Source organism: Eptatretus burgeri, chromosome 6 (genome assembly GCF_056783735.1).
Source record: "Eptatretus burgeri isolate ZD-2024b chromosome 6, Ebu_testis_v1, whole genome shotgun sequence".
Lineage (NCBI taxonomy): Eukaryota > Metazoa > Chordata > Myxini > Myxiniformes > Myxinidae > Eptatretus > Eptatretus burgeri.
In genome coordinates, this window is record NC_140966.1 from 33,105,800 (window position 1) to 33,130,755 (window position 24,956).

A 24,956-nucleotide genomic window follows, 5' to 3' on the forward strand; every position below is an offset into this window, starting at 1 on the left:
TACGTTGGTATCGTGATCTGATGAGCGTGACCCGAGACCTGTGCCGAACGAGCCGGCGGTGCGTTAAGCGCCGCCGAATCTATAACAATACATGCTATTTAACATTGCAAAATAAAGGTCACAAAAAATAATTGAATCTATGAATGCTATAGCTATAAAGATCATCCACAGAAGAATGTTTTGCCATCTGTTTGAATCAAATAAGGAAAATAATTAAATTTTGTGGTCATTTGATGACATGTACAGTGTACACTCTTATTCAAAATGCTTAAAAAATGACATTTTTTGAGCATGACGCCCCCCTTCATAAATCAAAGTTTTATGTTAATTCACGTGTTTCATGTCAATTTTTATGCCAATTCAGATGTTAAATTAATAAGGCATGACATCACACACATATGTATATATATATATATATATATATATATATATATATATATATATATATATATATATATATATATATATATATATATATTTTGTTGAGGAAATTCGCAAACCACCAGTCAGGTCCCGTAGGTGAGATATCTCTGTAAGTAACATATGAGTGCTCCCCCGGCATGTCTGTCTTAGCGCCAGCAATTTTATTTAAGTCGTCCGTGTGAGTGGGTTTGTTTAGTTAGTAACTCAGCCCTCAGGTTATTTATTTTGGGGACACGAATACCATGAATGTCACACTCAGGGATCCGTAGGTAAAACGTACTAGGGGAGAACGACAGATGATGGCACACGAGAATTTGACGACTCGGGACGAGTCTGTAAAAAGGGGAGGGGGTAGTGTTGCGGTTGAGGAAATTCGCAAACCACCATTCAGGTCCCGTAGGTGAGATATCTCTGTAAATACATGTGTAGTTAGCCCCAAACCCGTTGTTTGGAGGGAATAAATGTGATTCATTCGGGCTGCGACCCTTTAAGATAGCCGTTTTTCTGTTCTATCTTTATTTTGAACCAACCACGTCTCAACCGCCATCACACAACAACCACCAACCGCAACGCCGCTTCACAACAACAGCAACACCAACAGCCACGATCTTTACCTTCACAACTCGCTCCCGCAAACATCGCATCACCGCCATTCCAAACGTCACCATGGCCATGGACCACCACTTTAAACCCTCCACCACCTTCGCCTCTCCTTCTGCGGCCATTCCCGCACCGCTTGTGGGCACTGAGCATCAGGCTGTCCTGGCCTCGTGCGGGAAGTGCGCCGAGGCGCGGGTGCAAAGTGCGGCCTTTCCGAGGAGAAGTCGGATCAGGAATGATACACGCCCACTTCTGATCCGTCCAATCAGCAAGCGCAGGGCGGTTTGGCCCCGCCTCCAGGCGTGTCGGAGTAGAATTGGGATATGCAAATTCAAGGATCAGGGGAGATTCACGCCCCTTTTTCTCCGTCCAATGGGCGAGTGTGGCTCCACCCCCGAGCTCGTTCTGATCCAGAAATTTGCATATGGGATCTCCTACACCACTATAAAGTGTCAAGCGCGGGGCGAATTTAGTCAGTTTTGGGCTCGGGCGAGTTGGAGAAGTGTGGCAGCGGCAGAGTGTGGCAGCAGCAGTCCAGTCGGGTCTGGAGGAGAGTCAGTCTGTCGGAGTCTGTCGGGGAGCTGCAGAGAGGGGAAGCCGGGAGCGCGGTCGAGGTTGCAGTGGAGTCGCTCGTCGTGGGACCCAAGCAAGCCAGCTATCCTCTTTCCCCAGAGCATCAACAATTCCCCCCTTCCCCCCCCCCCGCGCTGAGATAGTGTGAAAAGGGGGCCCGTTCCCACCCCACTCCAAGCAGTGCCAACGAAACCCGCGAAGGAGCGCGGAGTCGGGGCACCGCCGCCACATTAGCGGCTCATCACAAGACGGGTAGGCTCCACCCGGTCTCGCGGCCCACAGGCCCGTCTGTCCCTTGCATTTGAGGGTGGCCCTTTTCTTTTGCTTTTGAGTATATGTGTTGTCGGCGCCGTCTGTAAAGTAAAACTGTGTAAGTGTTGCCGTGTGCTCGCATAGTCGGTAGTAGATCTGCATTGTTGTGTTTCTTTTGCAACATCTGCTTTTGGTGCATAATTGTTGTAATTGTATAGGTGTGCTTTCCGTGTGCCGCAGAATAAATGTGAATTATGTTGAACTGTTTTTCTCGTTTGGCTTCGTCTTTTCTTTAATTGAATCTCCATCTTGCTTCACGTAAAGGGTTGGTAGTGGGCTTAATACGCCCGATAATTAATCGGAACCATCGAGGTCGACGATAACACCGCTCGGTTATCCCGATAGTACGGAACGGGTCGCTTAAAGTGGCCCGTGTCCGGAGTCGACCTGCGGCGAGGTGCGATCGCCCGGTCTACCCTCCGTGTGGGTACTTAGGTAGGTCGAATTTGGCGAACAACCCTATCCCCCGCGGGGGGCCGGTTGGCATGATCGTGGTTAGGCCGAAAGGCCCACCCGTGACTAGTTCCCGGCGTTAGTCCGAGAGGGTCATGACAGAATTGTCCGTCCGGTGGGTGACGTGCCGCGATTCGAGTTGCGTGGCTGATCGCACGCCGGCGGGCGCGAATTCGCAACTATATATATATATATATATATATATATATATATATATATATATATATATATATATATATATATATATATATATATATATATATATATATATATATATATATATATATATATATATATATATATATATATATATATATATATATATATATATATATATATACTCGGTGAATGCACCCGGCGCTGCCCGGTTCTTTTTGAATGAAGTTAATCTTCTATACATATGTCTGACGCGAGCACAGTATCAGTTCCCTATTGGGCCATGGTAGTCATAGGCTAAGGGGGTTGGTGAGGGGGAAACACACCCCCTCCCCCCCCCAGCCGAGGGGCCTTGCCACATAGCCTATAACCTTCCCGGGGCCCATCCCGACATTTTTTCCAGTGGTTAGCTCCTATCTTTCACCTTTCAGGAGATCAGCGTGTGCAGACAAACAAACAAAAACTTAAAATCATATGTTAGATATTTTGTATATGGCATTGGCCCCATGTCAATCGGCTGAACTTGAAAAATTAACATTACAAAATCAGGTGATGTCATAATTCGGAAAGTGGAAGTCGGATGTAAAATTATTTTACATGTTCTGTCAGCATGTGAAGTTTGGTGAGGATCAGTCCAGTTCTTTTCGCGTGCATCGGTCATGGAGAAACACACTTTCAACTATATATATATATATATATATATATATATATATATATATATATATATATATATATATATATATATATATATATATATATATATATATATATATACACATATATACAGTATGTGTGAAAATTACCTTTTTCACGTCGTACTTGTGCACATACAACTCATTAAACGACATAATTTGTTGGATAAATGGTTTCCAGAAGTTTTAATCATTTCATTGCATGCATTGAATTTACCAAAATATCATTGTTGCACAATAATATACATGTTATTCAACATTATCTATTGTATTAAAATGAACAAAAGGTCAAATAAGAAAGGTCTTGACAGCAAAAGCATTCAAAGGCCAATACTTTAATTGACACGTTTGCATATGATCGGGAATATAATCACATTTTTATGATCATTTCAAAACATGAACCCTCTTATCCAAAATGTAGGAAAATGGTGTTTTCCGAGCATGACACCCCCCCCCTTTCCCGTCCCAATTCACAAGCCAAGCTGTATAATTTTTTTATTACCACAATCATACCTGGTGTTGGCTTAATGGTCAGGGTGGCGGGCTTTGGATCCTAGGGTACTGAGTTCAAATCCCACTGAGCTGTTAAATTAATACCAGGTGGGGTTAACTCGGCCTGTCATCCTTCCGAGGTCGGCAAAACGCGTGCCAGCTTGCTGGTATACTGTGTCGGAGTGGCGACCCGTCCAGGATTGTACCCAATAGCGAAGGAGACTGCTTAAGCAGCACCAACGCTCTGCACAGAGTATGGTCCCAATCTCCTCCTCCAAAACTGTACATTGTACCTGAAAATATTCCAAAGATGTCACTATAACAGAATATGAAGTCAAACCTTCTGTGTACTGGGTGTGCTGCAAAAACAAATTTTTACCCCTTCTGCTCCTGGACTAATAAAGCTGAGGTTGTGGATCTTCTGATGTGTAGAGTGTAGACCCATGGTGTGGTTGTAGACCCACTGTTCGGTGAGGTTCTGGGAAGTCAAAACTTCTTTGAAGAACATAACCCAGCTGATGATATGGGCAGTCAGAAAATCTATCAATTGCTTACAGGTTAATAAAGTTCTTCCTTTTGGTAAACAACTAATTTTGAGATTTGAAAAATATGATTGATTTAAGTATTGGGTGTTGTTGAATTATCAAATACAACATTCTTTAAATGTTAATAGTGTCATGTCCAGTGGGTCTCCCCCTACCTGGATGGATGGCCAGACAGTTCTCCCTTGGAGGCTTACAGGTGAGAAACTTGGAGATTATGTCGAGCGCGCACCCATGACTAGGCTTTTCACCAGGACGGTAGCACTGCACAGGGGTTTTACTTTCGAACCCACAGCAGGCACACGGACACCAGCAAATTAAATAATAATAATTTAAGAAACAGAAAATCAATAATTACAAGAGAAATAAATCAAGATGTGAGGGAACCTAAATCTAATTTTGAGGCACCTCCACGCAGACTGAAATACAAACAAGAAAGATATAAAAGAAAGAAAAATAATCCCTCCTTTATTTCGGCACTGAGCTTTAGGTCCAGGAGTGAGTTTCAGTAGCTTCAAAGTCACCAAACTGCTTCATCACTGTGCGGGAAGACGCATCCTAAAATATCGCCGAGCTGCTTTCTGGGTGGGAAACATACGGGAGGTAATTTGGGTGGCGACTCTAAACGCCAAGGCTCAGAAAACACTGTGCAGCTTCTTGCGTCGATCGTCCTCACCGACTCTGCTGCTTTGCAAAATGGCATCATCTCTTTCCCTCGATGGCTCGACATGAGGCATTGGCGCTGGTCCCACACGATTCAGCTCAACAGTCGATGGCCAGCGTCTTGCTCCTCTATGCGAGCCAATTAGCCTCAGCATGAACCCAATAATCATGCGGTCTTCTTCACTGCGTCGAGGGTGATCCAGCCGTAATACCCTTCTCTTTTGACCGCTGATCTCGCTTCTGTCCCACTCCGAGCCTTCATCTCATCCCCTCCTTGTCCTACACATGAGACTGATTAACCTCACTCTGCTCCTGCCACGAGCAGCTTTCCTGTTCTTCTCTTTCTGGAGATGCACTCTTCTCCCTTGCTTCTGAAACATACACACCTCACGGCTCAGCTGAACAGTCAATGAATAGCATCTTGCCCAGCATGTGAGCAAATTTACAGCAAGGCACGAGAATCACGCAGCTCTTTCGTCATGCCGAGAGGAGAGGAAAGTGAGATCCTCCATCCCAGCCATGTTCCTCTCACAACTACTGTTCTTCGAACTCTACCCTTCTTCCACCCCCGGGTGTGGCTTGTTCGCACGAAAACCGGGAAGGCTGGGCTTCTGCCTGCTCAGCACGTTTGGCTTGCTTGTTGTTGTTGTTGTTGTTGTTGTTGTTGTTGTTGTTATAAAAACGTAATTCTTTCCTGGCTGGCTTGTAAATACAAAAACGAAAGAGAAGGTCACAGGGGGCAACTACAACAAATTGGTCTTAATCCCTATCGAACACAGCACCACCCCCCGTGTGGTGACAAGTCACACTTAAGCTCACAGTCTCCCTATTTAACTTACATCGAGATATCCCCAACACGTCCACAGACCAAGCAACTCTCTACAATCCAATCTCTCCAATGAATTTCCCCCATCTACCCCACAAACATTACAATATAATGCTTTAGGAATGGCCGTTCCCTTCTCAAAACTGGCAATAAGTATTTCTAACACTATTGTAAGCCACAGTGTGCCAGTTCCCACTTCCTGATCGACTCTTTACTGCCCCTGTGCCTGCATTATGCTTTGACCAATAGTGTTTGTTAATAGTGATGTTGAGAGAATAGTTTTCTGGTTGCAATTATAATCCCAAAATGCATCGTCTTTGGGAGAAATGTTTTACCATCATTAATTCAAAGAGTGGTGGTGTGCATTAAGTGACCTGTATGTAAAGTGATTACTCAAGGCTCACGAAGAGCTTTAAGAAAACTCATGTGCTCAAAAAACCCTGGCACTACTGAAGCAAAACTTCTATTTTATTGATCTATCCATCTATCCATTAATCCATGGCAATATTCTGTTTCCAAGCATAGGTTCACCCATGACAAGTCATGAACTTTGCATTAGCTGAGAATCAACCCTGGATATGTTGCCACTCTGTCGCGGGAACTATTATTTTATAATCAATGCCAATTCAAGCCAGGTTTGATGAAGCACTTTCAAAGAGACCAAGAGAAAATGATGAACAAAATATATTATCGATCTTTTATGGGATAACTAGTTGTATTTAATTTCACTTCATTTAATGAATCATGGTTCATTCAAACTTTTGATTTTTCAAAAACAAAACACCTTTTGACTATACAATGCACGGCGTGATCTCTAAGCGTTCACCAGCACATAAGGCACCCGCGTAACGTACCTCCGAAGGTTGGTGTACTCAGTGGTGTTAACCCCTGCCTGGGAAGCACCAGAGTGACAGTTTATAGTTGGGTTGGGAATTGAACCCATACTCGACATTGTAAAATAACCTACCTCTGATCTATGAGCAATTACATTGACACAAACTTTTTATTTCAATGGCGAAGACAACATTCTGTAACTTCCCTTTCAGTCACCTTTTTAAATGTCACAAATGTATCGTTTTCAAAATATGTGTGGATTTTTGTCACATCCTGTTTTCATGCCAAAATGTCCACAGAGTCGTTTGGCACTTGACAAGCTGGAAATTGCGCCGAACTGGATAAACTATGGTCTTCGGCTCTTCGGTTTCCTGCATCCTCCTGTCGATGGTTTGTTGAGTTGTATTTGCCTTTTCATCATTCTCCTCATCATATTTGCCTCTCCTTCATGCTTTTCCCTCTGCTGAACATATAGTTAAATGCAACTTTCATATTCAACAGTTCATTCTCGAAACATATACTGTACACAGAAACTGCATTCTTTTTTTTCTTTTTCTTTTTTTGGTTTATACGGTTTACTCACTACATTAATACATTGACTTCTTCACGCACATTGTTATTTAAATTCGTTATGATCTGTTAATATGGAACATACAAGAACAGAGGACTTAAAAAACTACCCAAACTAATAACATCATCCTCTTTTGTACAAGGCTGTAAGAGTCATCAAAATTTAGACCAATTACTGCAACGTAGTCCCAAGAAGGAAGCCAGACATAATACACACACACCCCACACCTCTACACCCATGCATACAAACACACGTATAAACACACAAACACAGATATATTATGTATGGGTAAGTACTTACAAAAGCGATGTTATTTGAAGTTATAACTTTAACTTATAAGCAATTTCATGATTTCCCAACTGCCCGGATCATCAGCTGGGCACCGTTTTTCATCGAGGTTTCGATCCTTTCAGCCCAGAACCTCTCCAAACGGCGGATCCACATTCACGGTCACAGGTCCACATCAGTAGATTACTCAATATAAATGGACCCACAACCTCAAAGTTGTGTCCAGACAGTCAGTCAACACATCAATGCAATATTCTGATTCAAACTTCTTTAATTATTACTTTGATTAAAAGTATTATGACATATGAATAACTTTTTTTTTTTTTTTTTTTTTTTGTATACCTTGGTCGAGGCTCGTATGAGAGCTAACACACAACTCACAGCAAGGAGGCATGAGACAAGAGGGGCGGGAGTGGAAGGGACAAAACAAAACAAAACTTTAATCATACACCACTCTATATGATGATATATTAAATGATAAACACTTTACCTTGCAGACATATCTATTGCACAGCACCTCCATCTAACCATCGACTCAAACTGCCATTCAAATACTGAAAGTGTCATCAATAACTGATCTTGACATACTGCACTGCATATCCTAGCAATCTCCAACAAATTATTTTAATGCTTATTTATAACTAGCAAATACAACCCATTGCTTCGCTGATTGGGGTGGGGGGGGTATTGAGGGGGGTTGAAAGAGGAGGGAGGGAGAGAGAGGAAGAGAGGAGAGCAACCAGATATCATACTTAGGTACAAAAAAATAGAAGAAGGCATTGCTTTTTGAGGTGTTGATTGCAGTGATTTTGGACTAAACGATGCAGAAATCAAAAAAATGACCAAACCTCAAGAATGAAGTGAGAAGATCCTGGAAACTTGAAGAATGCCAAAGTTGGACCAGTGATAGCTGGACCAATAGGAATTATGTCAAAGAACTTCAGAGATATTAAACATTGGGGCAATACTCCTGGATGGTCACCTGGTAGTGGCTGGATAAGATAACCAGGCAACCATCGGTAGGCATGGATGACCCAAAAAATATATAATGGAGAAGACACACACACACACACACACACACACACACACACACACACACACACACACACACACACACACACACACACACACACACACACACACACACACACACACACACACACACACACTGCCAATATCAGCAATTTTTCGGAAATCGGCAGGTTCGACTCAGTGTGATTACCGACTGCAGTACGTACTGAATACAACCCAAAAACCTTGAACAGCTTTCACCGAAAAATGATGTTAAATTTATATAGACATTTCAGGGATACGCTCACAACTTTATTATTTTTAAACAGCTGCGTGTGATGGGTTGTAAAAAACATTGGCTCGGGAATTTCGAAAAAAAGTTAATATGACAAATGGCTCAGAAATCGGCTGAAAGAATCTCCATAAGATACGAGACAAAACTTTGCCACGATGGCACCCGTAACAGGAATGGAGTGTCCACACACTCCCCACAGAGAGTCCGCACAGATCCAAATCTACCCATACAATATATATATATATATATATATATATATATATATATATATATATATATATATATATATATATATATATATATATATATAACCAATTATATTGATTAAAAAATTTATATCACTAAAATAATTAATTCATTATTATTGCATCAAATGCAATGCAATCGGAACTTGTTTCCATGAAAACCAACCAAACTGATGATGGAGTACAAAGACATTCTCACATAACCTGATCAAGCAATCAGGCAAATATCCTCTGTTTAACATGATGGAAAAAGACCTCATTACATTCCACAAACTCATCCTCTACCGAATAAATTCTTAAAAATCTAAGTAGCTGAGATGAGAAGACATTGTAAAGCCGCTGTCACACCTTGACGATTTAGCCAACGTTTGCCGACTTATGAAAAATTTGTCTAAAACGCTGGCACACGTCGAATACATTATGGGTACGTTTTGTATACGTTAAGACCACGCTAAAAAACACTGACATAAGTCGTACTATGCTGGCTTTAAACGTTGTACTTTTGGGTTGTCCTCAAATTTATGCATGCTTGAAATTTTATGACGTATGCCGGCGTATGACTCACACGTTCCGCTACGCTGTCCGTAAGTTGTAGGCACGTTATGCGATCGTTGAGACATGTCAACACACGTTACTTGTAAGTTACTCATAAGTCGAAACACGTCGAGGTAATGTTTAGCGTACCCGAAACTTATTTATAACCTATGAGTAACGTTTTGTAAGCTCACTACACGAACGTTGTTCACACTTCGCAACACGTTACTTGAAAAAGACGTAGACGTATTTGACGTCTTCAGGACGACAACAGAACTTAATGAACGCGTTTCTAACTTACAGATACCGTATAATGGTGTATTGACAGCGATTAGGGGAATTGGTATATAAAAAGGGGCTTCGCAGGAGGAACCCGTCTTTTTTTTAGACTTCGTGGTGAGTACATGTCCATGTCATTCCGAGAGATGGAGGATACGGCAACGCTGAGACGACAATACCTACCTGTCCTCGAACATCAACATGACCTCATCGAGTTGACACTGCACCAGTTGCGTGCCAATAGAGCCGGGAGAAGAATACGTGAACAGAGGAGAAGGAACTGGGTGAGACCATGGATCGGGAGGCGACGCCATTACGGCATATATGACCAGCTCATGGTGGAACTCCGGAACAAGGACCATGCATCCTTCATCAACTTCCTGCGAATGCCCCCAGCGATGTTCGACGAGCTGCAAGCCAGAGTGGGTCCAAGGATAACCAAGCATTATTATTAAATCATTTCCATAGTCCAGTGGAAGCGATTTAACTCGTTCAATGGAAACTATTTCAATTGCCGAGCACCAGCGTCCAAAAACAATAGGCGAGTGAGAGCCATTTATTAAAAGTGAAGTTGCAGCCCATGAATAGAAAACCTCACGTAATCGTCGACGACACGCTGCCACGCTATGCGTACGTTAGACTATCGTTGGGCATAGGTTGTGGACGCCTAAAACACGCTAATCAATCGTTGGTATAACTTATGTATAAGTTATCGAAGCGTTCAGTGTTCATTACTAGTACATTACGCATTCGTCCAAGTCGTTTTGAATACTTTTAAAACTGAAACAAAAAAATAGTTCATCGTGGGAATGAGAAAAAAAATTAGCCGAAAAGAACATCGAACAATGGTGCAAAGTAGTCTCCTATTCATGGACGCAACGAGGATCCATCATCACCCACACCCTCCCCATCACGCTCACCTACTACTACTGACATGGACATACTACTACTACTACTACTACTGACACGCTCACCTACTACTAAACTACTACTACTGACACGCTCACCTACTACTACTACTACTACTACTACTACTACTACTACTACTACTACTACTACTACTACTACTACTACTACTACTGATACTACTGGCATTGATATCTACTCAACATGGAGTCTGGAACACTGACGGGTTCCTCTTGTGAACCCCATTTTTATATACCAATTCCCCTAAACGCTGCCAATATGCCATTATACGGTAGATGTAAGTTAGAAACACGTTCAGTAAGTTCTGTGGTCGTCCGGAAGACGTCAATCAAATTCGTCTACATACGCCAATGTGCGTTTGAGAAAGGTTACACATAGGTTCAAAGCACGCTACTCATAGGTTCAAAGCATGTTACTCATAGGTTAAAATTAAGTTTCGGGTCTGCTAAACATTACCTCGACGTGTTTCGACTTATGAGTAACTTACAAGTAACGTGTGCCCGATGTGTATCAACGATCGTGGAGCATGCAGAGAACTTATGCCAGCGTATGCGGAACTTGTGAGCCATATGTCGAGTATGTCCTAAAATTTTCAGCATGCTTGATATTCACGACGTACGAGACGTACCACGGAATATGACAGCGTACTTCCTCGTTTTTCATCGTGCTCCTAACGTATACACAACTTACCGATACCGTATTCGACGTGTGCCAGCGTTTTACACATATTTTTCATAGGTCGGCATACGCTGGCTAAATCGTCAAGGTGTGACTGCGATGTTGACACTTCCAATTTTCAGGCGGCTATGATTTAAATCGGCGTGCGGCAGGTTTTTAACAGGCTACGCCACGAGTTCGTCGGCGATACGTGCAGTGCGCTATGCCTAAGTTAAACTATCGTTGGGCATATGTTGTGAACGCCAACAACAGGCTAAGCATTCGTTGGTATTAGTTATCTATAACACAACGAAACGTTCTGTGCCCATTACTAATATGTTATGCATACGACCAACATGTGATGAATACGACCAAAACTTAAAAAAAAAAAACCTCAAAACTTCAGCGTATGCCAACGTTTTACATACATTTTTATACGTTGCCATTGCTGGCTAAAACGTCAAGGTGTGACAGCGCCTTAACCCATTTTGATTGGTACATTGCTACATGGAAAGGTGTGCATGACTATAGGGAAACTGAAATCATCAACATTATGATATACATTTGTACTTCAGCCATTCTGTTCAACTCTAACCAACACATCCAGATATACAGCAACAGTACAACCATTACCACTCCTGTTTGCAATCAGGTGATCTGGATAAATCTTGTGAAGCTGCATATCCAAAAAATTAAAGTGAACCACACGAATATCATCTACTGTATATAATGACATGTATGAGAGAATTTTTTTCGCTAATCCTAATTTTTTTCTCCTTCATGAGTTTCTGCATAAATGAAAATTCACAGAAAATAAGAAAAATGTCTGCTTGTAGTGGGCTGCAATTCCCACCCATGGGAATAGCCTTAACCTGTTGAAACATTATCCCACAACAAGATACAAAAGTATTAAATATAATTAATAGCATCCTTAAACTTCTGCTCATCAAAAGAATGAAAACTTGAGTATTTTTTTTTATTAGAAAAGAATGCTCTATCAAACCTGACACATAAAAACTTATTAAAAGAGTTATAAACCTTGTCATTTATTTTGGAGAGTGAATCCCTCACTGGTACTAAATCCAAATATGTATCTAAAGTTAAAAAATCAAAAACTTCAACTCACTTGATATTGAGGCATCTAATCTGATCTAAGAACTTTAAAGAAGCATTAATGCTCCAGAAAGTGTTGATCTCAGAATTCTTCTCAATTGCTAAACAATATTTCCTGAACTGCTCCCTCACAACTTGTAAGCGATAACTTTTTGGTGGAACACCGACTGGCACCCGCTATAAACCGATACTTGTACGGGTTCTTATGAAGCTTATGGATCCAGAAAAGCCGAGGAATACAAAGATTTACCTCTTTACATTTCACACTGAATTATGAACTAAAACTTCCTGATTCTCAGATATAATGTCTTGGAGTGACTTAGGACCAGGAACACATGTGCTATTTCCTATACTAGTGAAAGTAACCATATCAATGCCTCTCTTGATAAAACCTCCACATAAAACATTTTACAAACGACAACAAAAATTTTAACAGCCTTATCCGCTGGAGCTATTACATCACTATCATGGAGATCCCGAATGTCTTTACAAACAAACGGCTTGTTACCTCCAGCACCGAAGGTGAAGGAGGTTATGTTTTCACCCCTTTCTGTCTTGTTTGTTTGTTTGTCTGTGTACAAGATATCTCAAAAAGTTGTGGACGGATTCGGATGAAATTTTGTGGACAGGTTGGGTGTGAGACAAGGATCAACTGATTAGATTTTGGTGAAGATCCAGATTTGTATCTTCTTATATTGTAAAAAGTAGTTATCAGAAGAGTGTGAGATCAGAAGTCAGATCAGAAGCGCACGCAAGGAAGACCCAACAAATCAGAAGAGTGTGAGAAAAGGGAGAAGTGGTTAATAGAGCATATTATAGAATGGTGCAAAAAGGAAAACCATGGAAGATGAGAGATTTAATGGGAATAGAAAAGAATAAACTGGAAGGGCACTCGGTAGAGCACATACCTCCTCCATGCAATGCCTGATCCACGAGAACATATCGGGCCCAATACATTTTTGAAATAGAAGGGCGCTCGGTAGAGCGCATACCTTTGCCACATAATGCCTGGTCCAAGAGAACATATCGGGCCGAATACATTTTTGAAATATCATGCTATGCAGCACTATATCATTTTTGGCCCTATCTCTCAATGGTGAAGAATTCTTTTTCGAATTAAAAAATTCTCGCATCCATATCCCGATTAGGATCTTCACCAAAACAGAAATAATTTGTCCTTGCCAAACACCCAACCTATCCACGAAGTTTCGTCCGAATCCGTCCACAACTTTTTGAGATATCTTGCTAGATATCAGTTTAGCACTATCTCTCAATGGTGAAGAATCACATAAAAATGATCAGTTCCGGATCCGGATTCGTATCTCCACCAAAATTTAATCAATTCTTCGTTGTCACATACCCAACATGTCCACCAGGAATCATCTGAATCCATCCACAACTTTTTGAGATATCGTGCTACATATTGTTTGTGGTCCTATATCTCAATGGTGAAGAATCACTTAAGAAATTCTAGTAACCGGATCCGGATCCAGATTTTCACCAAAATCTGATCAGTTTGTCCTTGTCACACACTGAACCTCTCCACAAAATTTCATCCGGATCCGTCCACAACTTTTTGAGATATCCTGCACACAAACAAATAGACAAACAAGCAGTCATAGACTGGTACTTACGAAATCGTCAACTTGACCTCTGACCTTGTCTAATAAAAGCTGTCTCGAGCGAAGGTGGTGACGCAAACCAGAAGTTTCTACGATGATTCTGTACCAAACCATCAAAAATCGAATGCTTGACCTCACTGTGACCTAGACCTTTGACCGATTTTGACCAAAATCTAATCAGCGCAAGCCACCACCCTCCTGAATCACGTGGTGTAATTTGACATTGGTAGCTTCTTCCGTTCTCGAGTTATCATTTTTTGGATGTTTGACCTCACTGTGACCTTGACCTTTGACCGATTTTGACCAAAAATCTAATCAGCGCCAGCCATCAACCTCCAGAATCACATGGTGCAATTTGACATTGGTAGCTTCTTCCGTTTTCAAGTTATCGTGCCTACAAACAAACACACAAACACACACACAAACACACACAAACACACAAACAGATGACGGAAGTCATCAATATACTTTCAAAATCGAAAGACTTCGTAAGTAACAAACATGAAGAAGACATCTTGCAGAGCATAACACTTGCAAAATCCATAAAACATATTTGACCTCAAAAATAATCGGTGGTTGAATTCAGTGACCTGAAATATAAATTCTCTTCAAATTTCAAGTCAATCGGATGAAAATTGAGGATTTTAGAAATACCACTCGAGTTGTTGATCTTTTGGTCCATGTTGACTTCAAAAATAATTGGCTGGTTGAATTCAATGACCTGAAATATAAATCCTCTTCATATTTCATGTCAATCGGATGAAAATTGAGGAATTTAGAAATACCACCTAAGTTGTTGACCTTTGGCCTATGTTGACCTTTTGGTTCATGTTGACCAAAAATAATATAATATTGAAATAAAATAATATTGACTGGTTGAAATTAGTGACCTGAAATATAAATCCTCTTCAAATTTCAAGTTAATTGGATGAAAATTGAGGATTTTAGAAATACCACCTTGGTTGTTGACCTTTGGCATATGTCGACCTTTTGACCTCAAAACAATAGGGTTCTTCCTCATGACCAACTGTGGTGAACTTTTGTGAAGATCGGTTTAAAATTGTGATCTGTAGGTGACAGACAGAATAACAAAATCGACTAACCAATGCAGTTTAAAAATCTTCGATTTTGCAAGTAACAAGACGTCATGCAGACTTCAATACTTGCAAAATCCACCCCCTCCACAAAGGTTGCCATGGATACATGAAAAACTGATTATTTTTCAGATTGAAATTGATGATGTTAGAAGGTTGACCTTGAGTTGATCTTTTTCCTTTTGACTTTAAAATAGTTGGTTTCCCAATTCAGTGATGGACTATGCAAATTGTATTCAACTTCCAAGTTAATAGGATGTAAATTGATGATTTTTCAGTTGAAAATTGATGACTTTGAAGTCTGACCTTTGACCTTAGAAATAGTTGGTTTCCTAATTCAGTGACTCGATATGCAAATCTTGTTCAAATTTCAAGTCAATCGGATGAAAAATGACGATTTCAGAAATTTGACCTCAAGATTACCTTTGACCTATGACCTCAAAATCAAGTCTTTTCAGTTGAGAATACCTCTGCAACTTGGTGAAGTTTTGTGAAGATCGGTTTGAAATTGTGACCTGTCGTCGACAGACAGACAGAATAACAAGATCGACTTACCAATATACTTGAAAAATCTTCGATTTTGCAAATAACAAACAAACAAACAGAAAGGTGTGAAAACTTAACCTCCTTCACCTTCGGTGGCGGAGGTAATGATTACACACACACATGTATGTTTTCAGCACGTGTGAAGGATTACACACACACACACACACACACACACACACACACACACACACACACACACACACACACACACACACACACACACACACACACACACACACACACACACACACACGTGCGCGCTTTAAATGGCACATTGCTTGTGTTAAAAGAAATGAAGTTGGAAAAATATAACTCCTTCATCTGTGGCTCATCCCCATTTTAATGTAGTCCTCTTTTATTCCTCCTCTGTTCTTTCTAAATTTATTCTTTCCCGTTCTTTTCGATTGCAAAGAAAAACTCCCTGTCCATATCTTCTCAAGAGGCTGGCAGGTTGGCCAAGAGGTACACACACTCGTCTTTTCGCTGGTTAGCCTGCGTTTGAATCCTGACCCACGATAGAGTCATCCCGGGGTTTCACAGGTAGTTCCATCCCTCACCATCAATGTGTGTGCCATCCCTTGGATGGACGTAAAGCCGGGTGTCCCATCAACTATCATTAGTTTGTGGATGGTACAGATCCCACGGTGTCCTTCGCCAAGAGTAGGTGAGCTCTCCCTGGTGTCCTGACCAAATTACAAATTCCTGCCCTGATTAACTGTTGGGAAGGCAATGGCAAATCACCTAGTATCAACCTCGTCAATCAGCCAAGGACCCTTCTTCAGGCAGAGCACACAGTCAATCAATGTTCTCAAGCTCTTACTTTTTTTTTTTTCTCACACGACATCTTTTGACATTTTCCCATCTCAATCCCACAACAAACATAATACACAATTACACCAACCTGCACTACAAATTTACAACTACCTCTAACATAGACATCATACAATTGTTACTATTGCCATCTATGACGAAAATGTCAAAAGATGTCATGATGGCAATCTGTAAAAGGATTGTGCTGTTGTATTTTGGTGTCATTGCATTGATGTCATTCTTACCTTGTCATTCCTTCCTACCTTGTTTGATTGTTTTTGGGGGATTCCACCCCGACATGTTCTTTTTAGTTTCATAAAATGTTTTCTTTCTGACTAATAATGTGAATAACAATAATAGTAATAATTGGACATAATGGTAAGGATAAAAACATAATCCCCCCCCCCCTACTCCCCTCCTTGCCAGAAACAAACACAGGAAAATAGAAAATAAGTAAAAATAGAGGAAACTAGAAAAATAAGAAATCGTCTCGCAATATAATTGCAGGAATAACCTCTACATATTCAATTCTGCTTAACCACGATAGGACGAGTGTATATTTAACCTCCGCCATCGAAGATGGATGGAGGTAACTGTTTTCACCCCTTTCTGATTGTTTGTTACGAAATCTAAAGATCTAAAGATTTCGTAAGTATATTGATGACTTCCGTTTCTGTTTGTTTGTTTGTTTGTCGGCATGATAACTCGAGAACGGAAGAAGCTACCAATGTCAAATTACACCACGTGATTCATGAGGGTGATGGCTCGTGCTGATTAGATTTTGGTCAAAATCTGTCAAAGGTCAAGGTCACAGTGAGGTCAAATATTCGATTTTTGATGGTTTGGTACAGATAACTCGAGAACGGAAGAAGCTACCAATGTCAAATTACACCAGGTGATTCACGAGGGTGATGGCTTGCGCTGATTAGATTTTGGTCAAGGTCACAGTGAGGTCAAACATCCAAAACATTCGATTTTTGATGGTTTGGTACAGAATCATCGTAGAAACTTCTGGTTTGCGTCGCTACCTTCTCTCGAGACAGCTTTTATTAGACAAGGTCAGAGGTCAAGTTGACGATTTCGTAAGTACCAGTCTATGACTGCTTGTTTGTTTGTTTGTTTGTTAACAGTATTATGGAAAAACTCCTCGACGGATTTTGACGAAACTTGGTGGGGGGGGGGGCGGGTTAGGTCTGGTCCAAGGATCATGCCATTAGATTTTGGACTTGGTCCAAAATCCAATATGGCCGCTATGGCTGCCAATTTGAAAAAAATATTTGAATTATTTTTTTTTGCATTTCTACATGTTTTAAGTGATTTCCATCCCCGCCCCCCAAAAAAAGAAATTGTTAGAGAAAAAATTTTTTGCAACTTTTTTTTGAACAAAATTTGGATTTTTTTTTTGCATTTATACATGTTTTAAGTGATTTCCAACCCCCCCCCCCCAAAAAAAAATTGTTAGAGAAAAAAAAATTTGGAAATTTTTTTTCAACAAAATTGATTTTTTTTTTTTGCATTTCTACATGTTATAAGTGATTTCCAACAAAAAAAAACATGCCAAAATTATAATTGCGGCTGATTTTGGAACTTCAGGTGGATATACCCACGTAAAATCAATTTCTGTCTCAAGGAATCTAGTTATGACGAATGAATTGAGTATGTAAAAGTTAAAAGTAAAAGGGAAAGTTGCAAACTATAACTCTGTGAGCACTGTTGACGTCAAGTTGAATGAATAGGATATCATGTTCACTTGAGTGACCTAGCAGTATTGGCGGCGGAGGTTTTGCACTCTACCCAGTGCTCCCCCTCTAGTTTGGTCTGCAATTGGTACTGCGCTCGCTGTTGAGCTGTCTTGGCTGGGTTTGACCCCAGATCAAACTATAACATTTAACTTCCATTCTGATGCAATGATGGCAGGGGGTACTTGGTACCTCGGAGAGTGCTGCTTTCATCTGGGCAAATATAGTCGGGTGTCCCATCTGTATTTTGGTTGAGGTCCTTAATAATCATAGACTATCTTTCAAAAATAGTCAGCCATTGTGTGCCATTATCTTGGCTGAATTCCTTGCTTGCAGATGTTATAGAGAGGTTGATATGAAAGAATACATTGCGTTAATGGTAATTATTCGGGTTACTACATGTAGAAGATAAATATAGTGATATGTTAAATTCATGGTGTATAGATTATAAAGCACTTGTATGATGGATAGAATGTTTATTTTTTGTCAGACCTGAATGTGTAGAGGTATCGTGTACTCACAATTAAGTGCGCCAGTCTGAGTTTGATCCTGGCCTTGACTATAAACACACATTGATGTTTCACAGGCAGTGTGTTTTATTACCTCTGCCACTGAAGGTGAAGAAGGTTATGTTTTCACTCCTTTCTGTCTGTTTGTTACTTGCAAAATCGAAGATTTTTCAAGTCTATTGGTCATTCGACTTTGTTATTCTGTCTGTCTGTTTGTCTGTCTGTTTGTCTGTCTCTTTGCCTGTCTGTTTGTGTCTGTCTGTTCGTGTCTGTCTGTTTGTGTCTGTCTTTATCGCCTACAGGTCACAATTTTCAACCGATCTTCACGGAACTTCACCACATGGTAGAGTTTGTCAAAAGGAGGAAGCCTATTGTTTTTGAGGTCAAAAGGTCAACATAGGTAAAAGTCAATAACTTTGGTGAGGTTTCTAAAATCCTCAATTTTCATCTGATTTACTTGAAATTTGAAGAGGATTTATAATTCAGGTCACTGAATTCAACCAGCCAATTATTTTTGGAGGTCAACACAGACCAAAAGGTCAACATAGGCCAGATTTCTAAAATCCTCAATTTTCATCTGAGTCACTTGAAATTTGAAGAGGAGTTGCTTATTTGGTCATTGAATTCAACCAGCAATTATTTTTGAGGTCAAATTTGTTTTATGGATCTTGGAAGTGTTGTGCTTTGTACGACGTCGTCTTCTTGTTTGTCTGTTTGTTTGTGTGCAGGATATCTCAAAAAGATGTGGACGGATCCGGATAAAATTTTGTGGACAGGTTCGGTGTGTGACAAGGACGAACTGATTAGATTTTGGTGAAGATCCGGATCTGGATCCGACTACTAGAATTTTAAAGTGATTCTTCACCATTGAGCGATAGAGCCAAAAACAATATCTCAAAAAGTTTTTTTTCAGATTCTGATGAAACTTGGTGGATACATTGGGTGTGTGACAAGGAAGAATTGATTCAGTTTTGGTGAAGATCCGAATGCAGATCTGATAATTTTTTAAGTGATTCTCCACCATTGAGAGAGGTGCTAAACCAATATTTAGCACGATATCTCAAAAAGTTGTCCACGGATTCTGACGAAACTTGGTGGACAGGTTGGGTGTGTGGCAAGGACGAATTGATTAGATTTTTGGGAATATCTGAATCTAGATCTGGATGCGAGATTAATTTTTTTTTTTTTTTAATGATTCTTGACCATTGAGAAATAGGGCCAAAAACGATATAGTACTGTGTAGCATATTTTTAAAATGTATTGGGCCCGATATATTCTCATTTATCAGGCATTGCGTGGCGGAGTTACGTGCTCTACCAAGTGCCCTTCTATTTTTTTTGTATTCAATGTTGAGGCTCGTATAGGAGCTGGCACACAGAACAAGAGGGGTGGGAGAGGGAAGCACAAAATAGTGGGGAACAGAGATATTAGGAGATCTGTGGAAGGGAGAGGGATGAGGCGGGGTACACAGGGTAAACAAGATGGACACGACAGGGACTTTCAGTAAGGAGAGCAGGGAATTTGAAGGAGGTGGTTTTGGGGTGGATTAACGAGGGTAGAAAAGATCATGCTTTTGCATTGGGGAAGATATGAGATGTTGGTGAACAGCTGTTTTGAAGACCTGCAGGGGAAAGGGGGATTGAAGAGAGTGTGGGAGTTTGTTTCAGAGGCAGGAAAAAAGAGGAATGAAAGAGTGAAGGTAAGCAGTGATTCTTGATTTTGGTAGTTTCCCCAGAAGGGAGTTGCTGGCAGACCTTGAGCACCCTGCGGAAATATGGGGAAGGGGGGGGTGGGACTAGATCACAGACAGAGCGGGGGTGGGGTGGGGGTGAGGCCAGATAGGAGGCGGAAGAAGACAGAAAGACTACCAACCTGCCAACGGTGAGAGAGTGAGAGACGCAAAGACTCAGCTTCATCGCAGGAGATACCAATGATCCTAAATGTCTTGCTTTTCACAGCATGAAGCTGAGAAAGGTGTGAGGTGGGAGCACCAGCCAAGAGAGAGGGGCAGTACACTATCAGGCTGCAGATGAAGGCCTTGTGGGTGGATAGGAGTTCAGGTGTGCCAAGGAAGGACTTTGTATGACACAGAATGCCCAGTCAGCAACTGGCTTTGAAGGCCAACTTTAAAATTTGGTGTGCCCAATAAATATCACAGCTAATAGTGAGACCCAAAAGTTTAAGGGACTGAACTTCGTCAAGAGGATTGTTGAGAAAGTAGGTAGGGGTTTGTCAGACAGTCCTTTTGGAGAGACATAGTGAGAGTGTGAGATTTGTCAGGATTGAAAGTCATGTTCCAAGTGTTGGACCAGCTTGTGGTTTTGTTTAGATCTGCAGAGAGTGAAGAGGCTGCTGCTTGCCGGTCTGAGGGAAGACAGATGGTATGGCAGAGGGTGGAGTCATCAGCAGAAAGTTAGAGAGGATTTTTCAGAGAGTAGGAGAGGTCATTGATGAAAACTAGAAAAAAGTACAGTGCAGAACACTGCCTTGAGGAACTCCAGCCTGGACAGGAAGAGGGGATGAAAGAACTCCATTTAGGGCCACATGTTGGCTGTGACAGGAGAGGAAGTCTGCGAGCCATTAGTGGAGTTTGCCTTGGATATCATCAGAAGAGAGTTTGGTGAGCATGGCAGGGTGCCAGACCATATCGAAAGCACGTGATGTGTCTAGGGAGATAGCTCTCATCTCATGTCTGGCGTTGAGGACCTCTATCCATTGTTGAGAAAGCAGAAGCAGCATGTCCAGGGTAGAGTTTCCTGATCTGAATCCAAATTGATGATTGGAAATCAAGCCATTGGAGAAGAGAGAGTGAGAAGAGATTTAATGTCAGAGGTGATGATGGATTTTTTGCCTGGGGTTCGGAGGAGGAGGAGGAAGATTCGAAGAAGAATATTTCATCAGTCCGAATCATTGACCACTGACCACACAAAACACCGTGAAATGCTTGGAATATATTGGACATCTGTTTTAAGCTTCATTTTATTTTCAGGAGAATACCTTTATATGAGACTTGTGAAATTATTTCATTCAATTCTGACTTTACTAGTTATAAGCACACAACATGACAAAGAAAATGTCTTATTGAAATTTACTCTTTATGCTACAGGAAAATACGAGTTTGCCATCTCCTCTGATGACAACTCGGAGCTGTGGCTGAGCCAAGATGAGGATTCTGACAACATACATCTCATCGCCTTTGTTGGCAAGGTGCGAATATAATGAATGCTTACACCCATTGCAGAACTAAAAGATACCTATTCCCCATTTTCAATTTGGAAATCCATTATGACTGATTTCTCCTGAAGACCTGATTTATTCAATGACAAGTTACCTTGATTTGCAATGTCGTATGTTTCACCTCTATTTCTCTTCCCTCCTCTATGAGAATGAGCCTCGCATGTTGCATGCAGCCACTCCATAGTGGAGGAACCTGTCTAGAAAGGATAATTAAATGTGATCGCTCACCATCTCAGCTTTTGTCTGCAAACGAACGTAAAAACAGATCGCGGAAAGTCATGTAGACAGAACCTTATCATCGTATTCCAAAATGCAGCATTTAATCCTGTCAGTGAATTTGCTCTGTCATGCAGTTTGTAATAAATTCAAATTCACAGCTCCATTCTGCGAAAGAAATCCATCTTAACAAATGAAATGTCCTGTGCTGTTACACCAAAGGAGATCTTTCTGTCAAGATTTATTATTTTGACTCTCATTAAGCAAGCATTTACGTGGGGTCCTCTAACTGTGACGGGCGGCTGACCGTTTTTCAGACAGGTAATGAGTGGGCTGCACCTGGTGAATACACAAGGTTCGAAACGCAGATATCTCTGCCCATCTGGTGAGTCTTGTACATGCACCAAAAATACTTCATCTAGTGCACATTTTATAATCTGTGCATTTTCTTCAATTTCCACTGTATGTCTTCTATGGACAGTGGCCTGTTAAACATTTACTCGCAGCGATTACATTTTTATTTGTTGGCTGGTCGAACCATGAAGCTGTCTGCACCCTGGCAGGCTCTCTTCAACTCAGCAATACTACATGGAGGTTCTGCACAAGCAAGATGATCATGGCATGGACCATGTCGAAGTTGCGGTAAATTTGTTTTGATTTCTACTTCTTTGGTTATCCTCCCGTCGACTGATGACGTGTAATCATCTTCGTTTGAGTTGTCATTCAATGAATATGTGTAGATGCAATTATTATTAATGTTTTTTTTTGAAAGCTGATGGCACATGAGGGTTAGAGGGATGTGAGTGGGTCAGCTTAGCAATGAGGACATTCCATCATCGCTCAGAAAAAAGTGCTATCATTTATGACAATCATGGCTGGTATTACCTTTAGTTGAGTGTAGGTTAAATATGGAAAGATTGATTACATTAACGTTTGAAGATAATGAGGAATTGGAATGGTGAAAAGTCATCTCAAAAATTTGGGAATAGCAATCTAGAAATTAGAGAGGGAGTACAGGATTCATTATGGAGGGATTGGGTGTAACCCGTTATACTTGCATTGTAAGGTCACCAGTTCTGACAAACAAATTAAGTGTGTTTATATATATATATATATATATATATATATATATATATATATATATATATATATATGAGGGCAGCTCACAGTTGAAATGTACTTTTTATTGTAGAACATTGATATAAATACTGGATGTAGTGGCGTGCGCCTGCAATCCGGCTACTCGGAGGTTGGGGTTGGCGATTACTTGAGGACGATCGCTTGAGGACAGGAGCCCTGTGTAGTGCTATGCTAAGACAGTGCAGAGCAGCTCGGCCGATATGGCAGCACCCAACCCTCATTGTCAGGTCACGCCAGATCAGATCTGTGACTTGCTACAGGTATCATGAAAAACCCATACTAACCTGTTCATGGTCGAGTATAGGTGATTAAACAAGCTCCCTCAACCAGGTCCCCCTGGTGTGCAGGGTGTATGGACATGGACACCCAGCAGTATTAAATACAAAACCTGATAAAGGCTGGAGGAGCTCATTGTGAGCCAACGGCCATGCATATCTGGTGCCAACTGTGTCTGCAGACATCCTCCTGCAGTCGGTTACCTTCCCTAGGAGGTTGGTGGTAGGATTTGCACTCTGCCCACCACAAAACACTTCGCTCCACAAAACACACTGTGGTGTATGTCGGGGTGGTGCTAAGGTGTCATCCACGAGACGGCGGTTTCGTCGGGTTAGCCTGAGGTGGTCCCTTCGGGTGAGTGCCTGGAATTCCCTATCCCTAAGAGACGGGAATAGGCCAGGCATCTGCCTGGGGGTTGGCCAGACGGAGGCCCCTGGAGTACTGGCGGAAAGTGGACGCAGCAATGCTCTTTGGCGCATGCTCCCCATGTTTGGATGTATGTATGGATGTAAAAATAATACTTCACTGCTAAAATTTTATGCAATTATATTGTTCTCCCTATACAAGTTATGAAGGAAGTTTCAACAGTGCTGGTCAAAGGATAATTGGAAAAACCAAAATGGTGGCCAACATTGTCACCTGTCCTGTGGAATAGAATGCATTGTTAAGTTCCTTGTGAATGTCTTAAAGGAGAGCTCAGAGGCAGCACACATGCCTTTGAGATGTCGAGTTTGGGTGTGATGACTGGCCCCACTATCAACTCTCAGAGTGAAGCTTCACAAGTCAGGGAATGCATCACAAGTCGTGCCATCCTCGGATAGACGTGAACATGGGCATCTCGTCTGCTTGCATTCGTTGGTGGATGTTAAAGACTCCAAAGTTTATTTCGTGAAGAGAATGTGATATATCGCCAGTACCCTGAAGAATTTACCAAATCCTGCATAACTTCTGCGAATGCACACTTTGTAAGTGTGATGAGCATATAATACCAATACCCCTGTGTCCCTGTGTGAGTTGAGAGAGACCTTCGACCTGCAATAGACTGAACGTGAAATAGATATAGGCTGATGTCAATGAATGAATCTGAAAACTATGTAATATCTAAACCGCTTTCTCATGACTGATTGACTAATTCACTCACTGACTGCCTCACTGACTGATATTAAAGATTGATACCTTCTGGGTGATGTCGAAAGATGAAATTTTCTGTACTGATGCACATCGAAGCTGGTACACCGGAAAAAAAATCACAGAATCATCAGACAACACCCATAAATGAAA

At 41.2% G+C, this 24,956-nt stretch overlaps 1 protein-coding gene across 2 annotated transcripts in view; it reads left to right on the forward strand.

Moving 5' to 3' along the window:
- LOC147024514 (beta-1,4-N-acetylgalactosaminyltransferase 3-like) overlaps positions 1-24,956 on the forward strand; it is a 352,417-nt gene that overhangs the window by 178,260 nt on the left and 149,201 nt on the right. For both annotated transcript variants that reach the window (XR_015059072.1, XM_085884517.1), the window contains exons 4-7: positions 6,866-6,956; positions 21,913-22,013; positions 22,577-22,644; positions 22,823-22,901. Coding sequence is in view for 1 of the 2 variants with exons in the window: in XM_085884517.1 (XP_085740643.1) it covers positions 6,866-6,956; positions 21,913-22,013; positions 22,577-22,644; positions 22,823-22,901 (339 nt within the window). In the remaining variant the exon portion in view is untranslated. The remainder of the gene's footprint in view (positions 1-6,865; positions 6,957-21,912; positions 22,014-22,576; positions 22,645-22,822; positions 22,902-24,956) is intronic.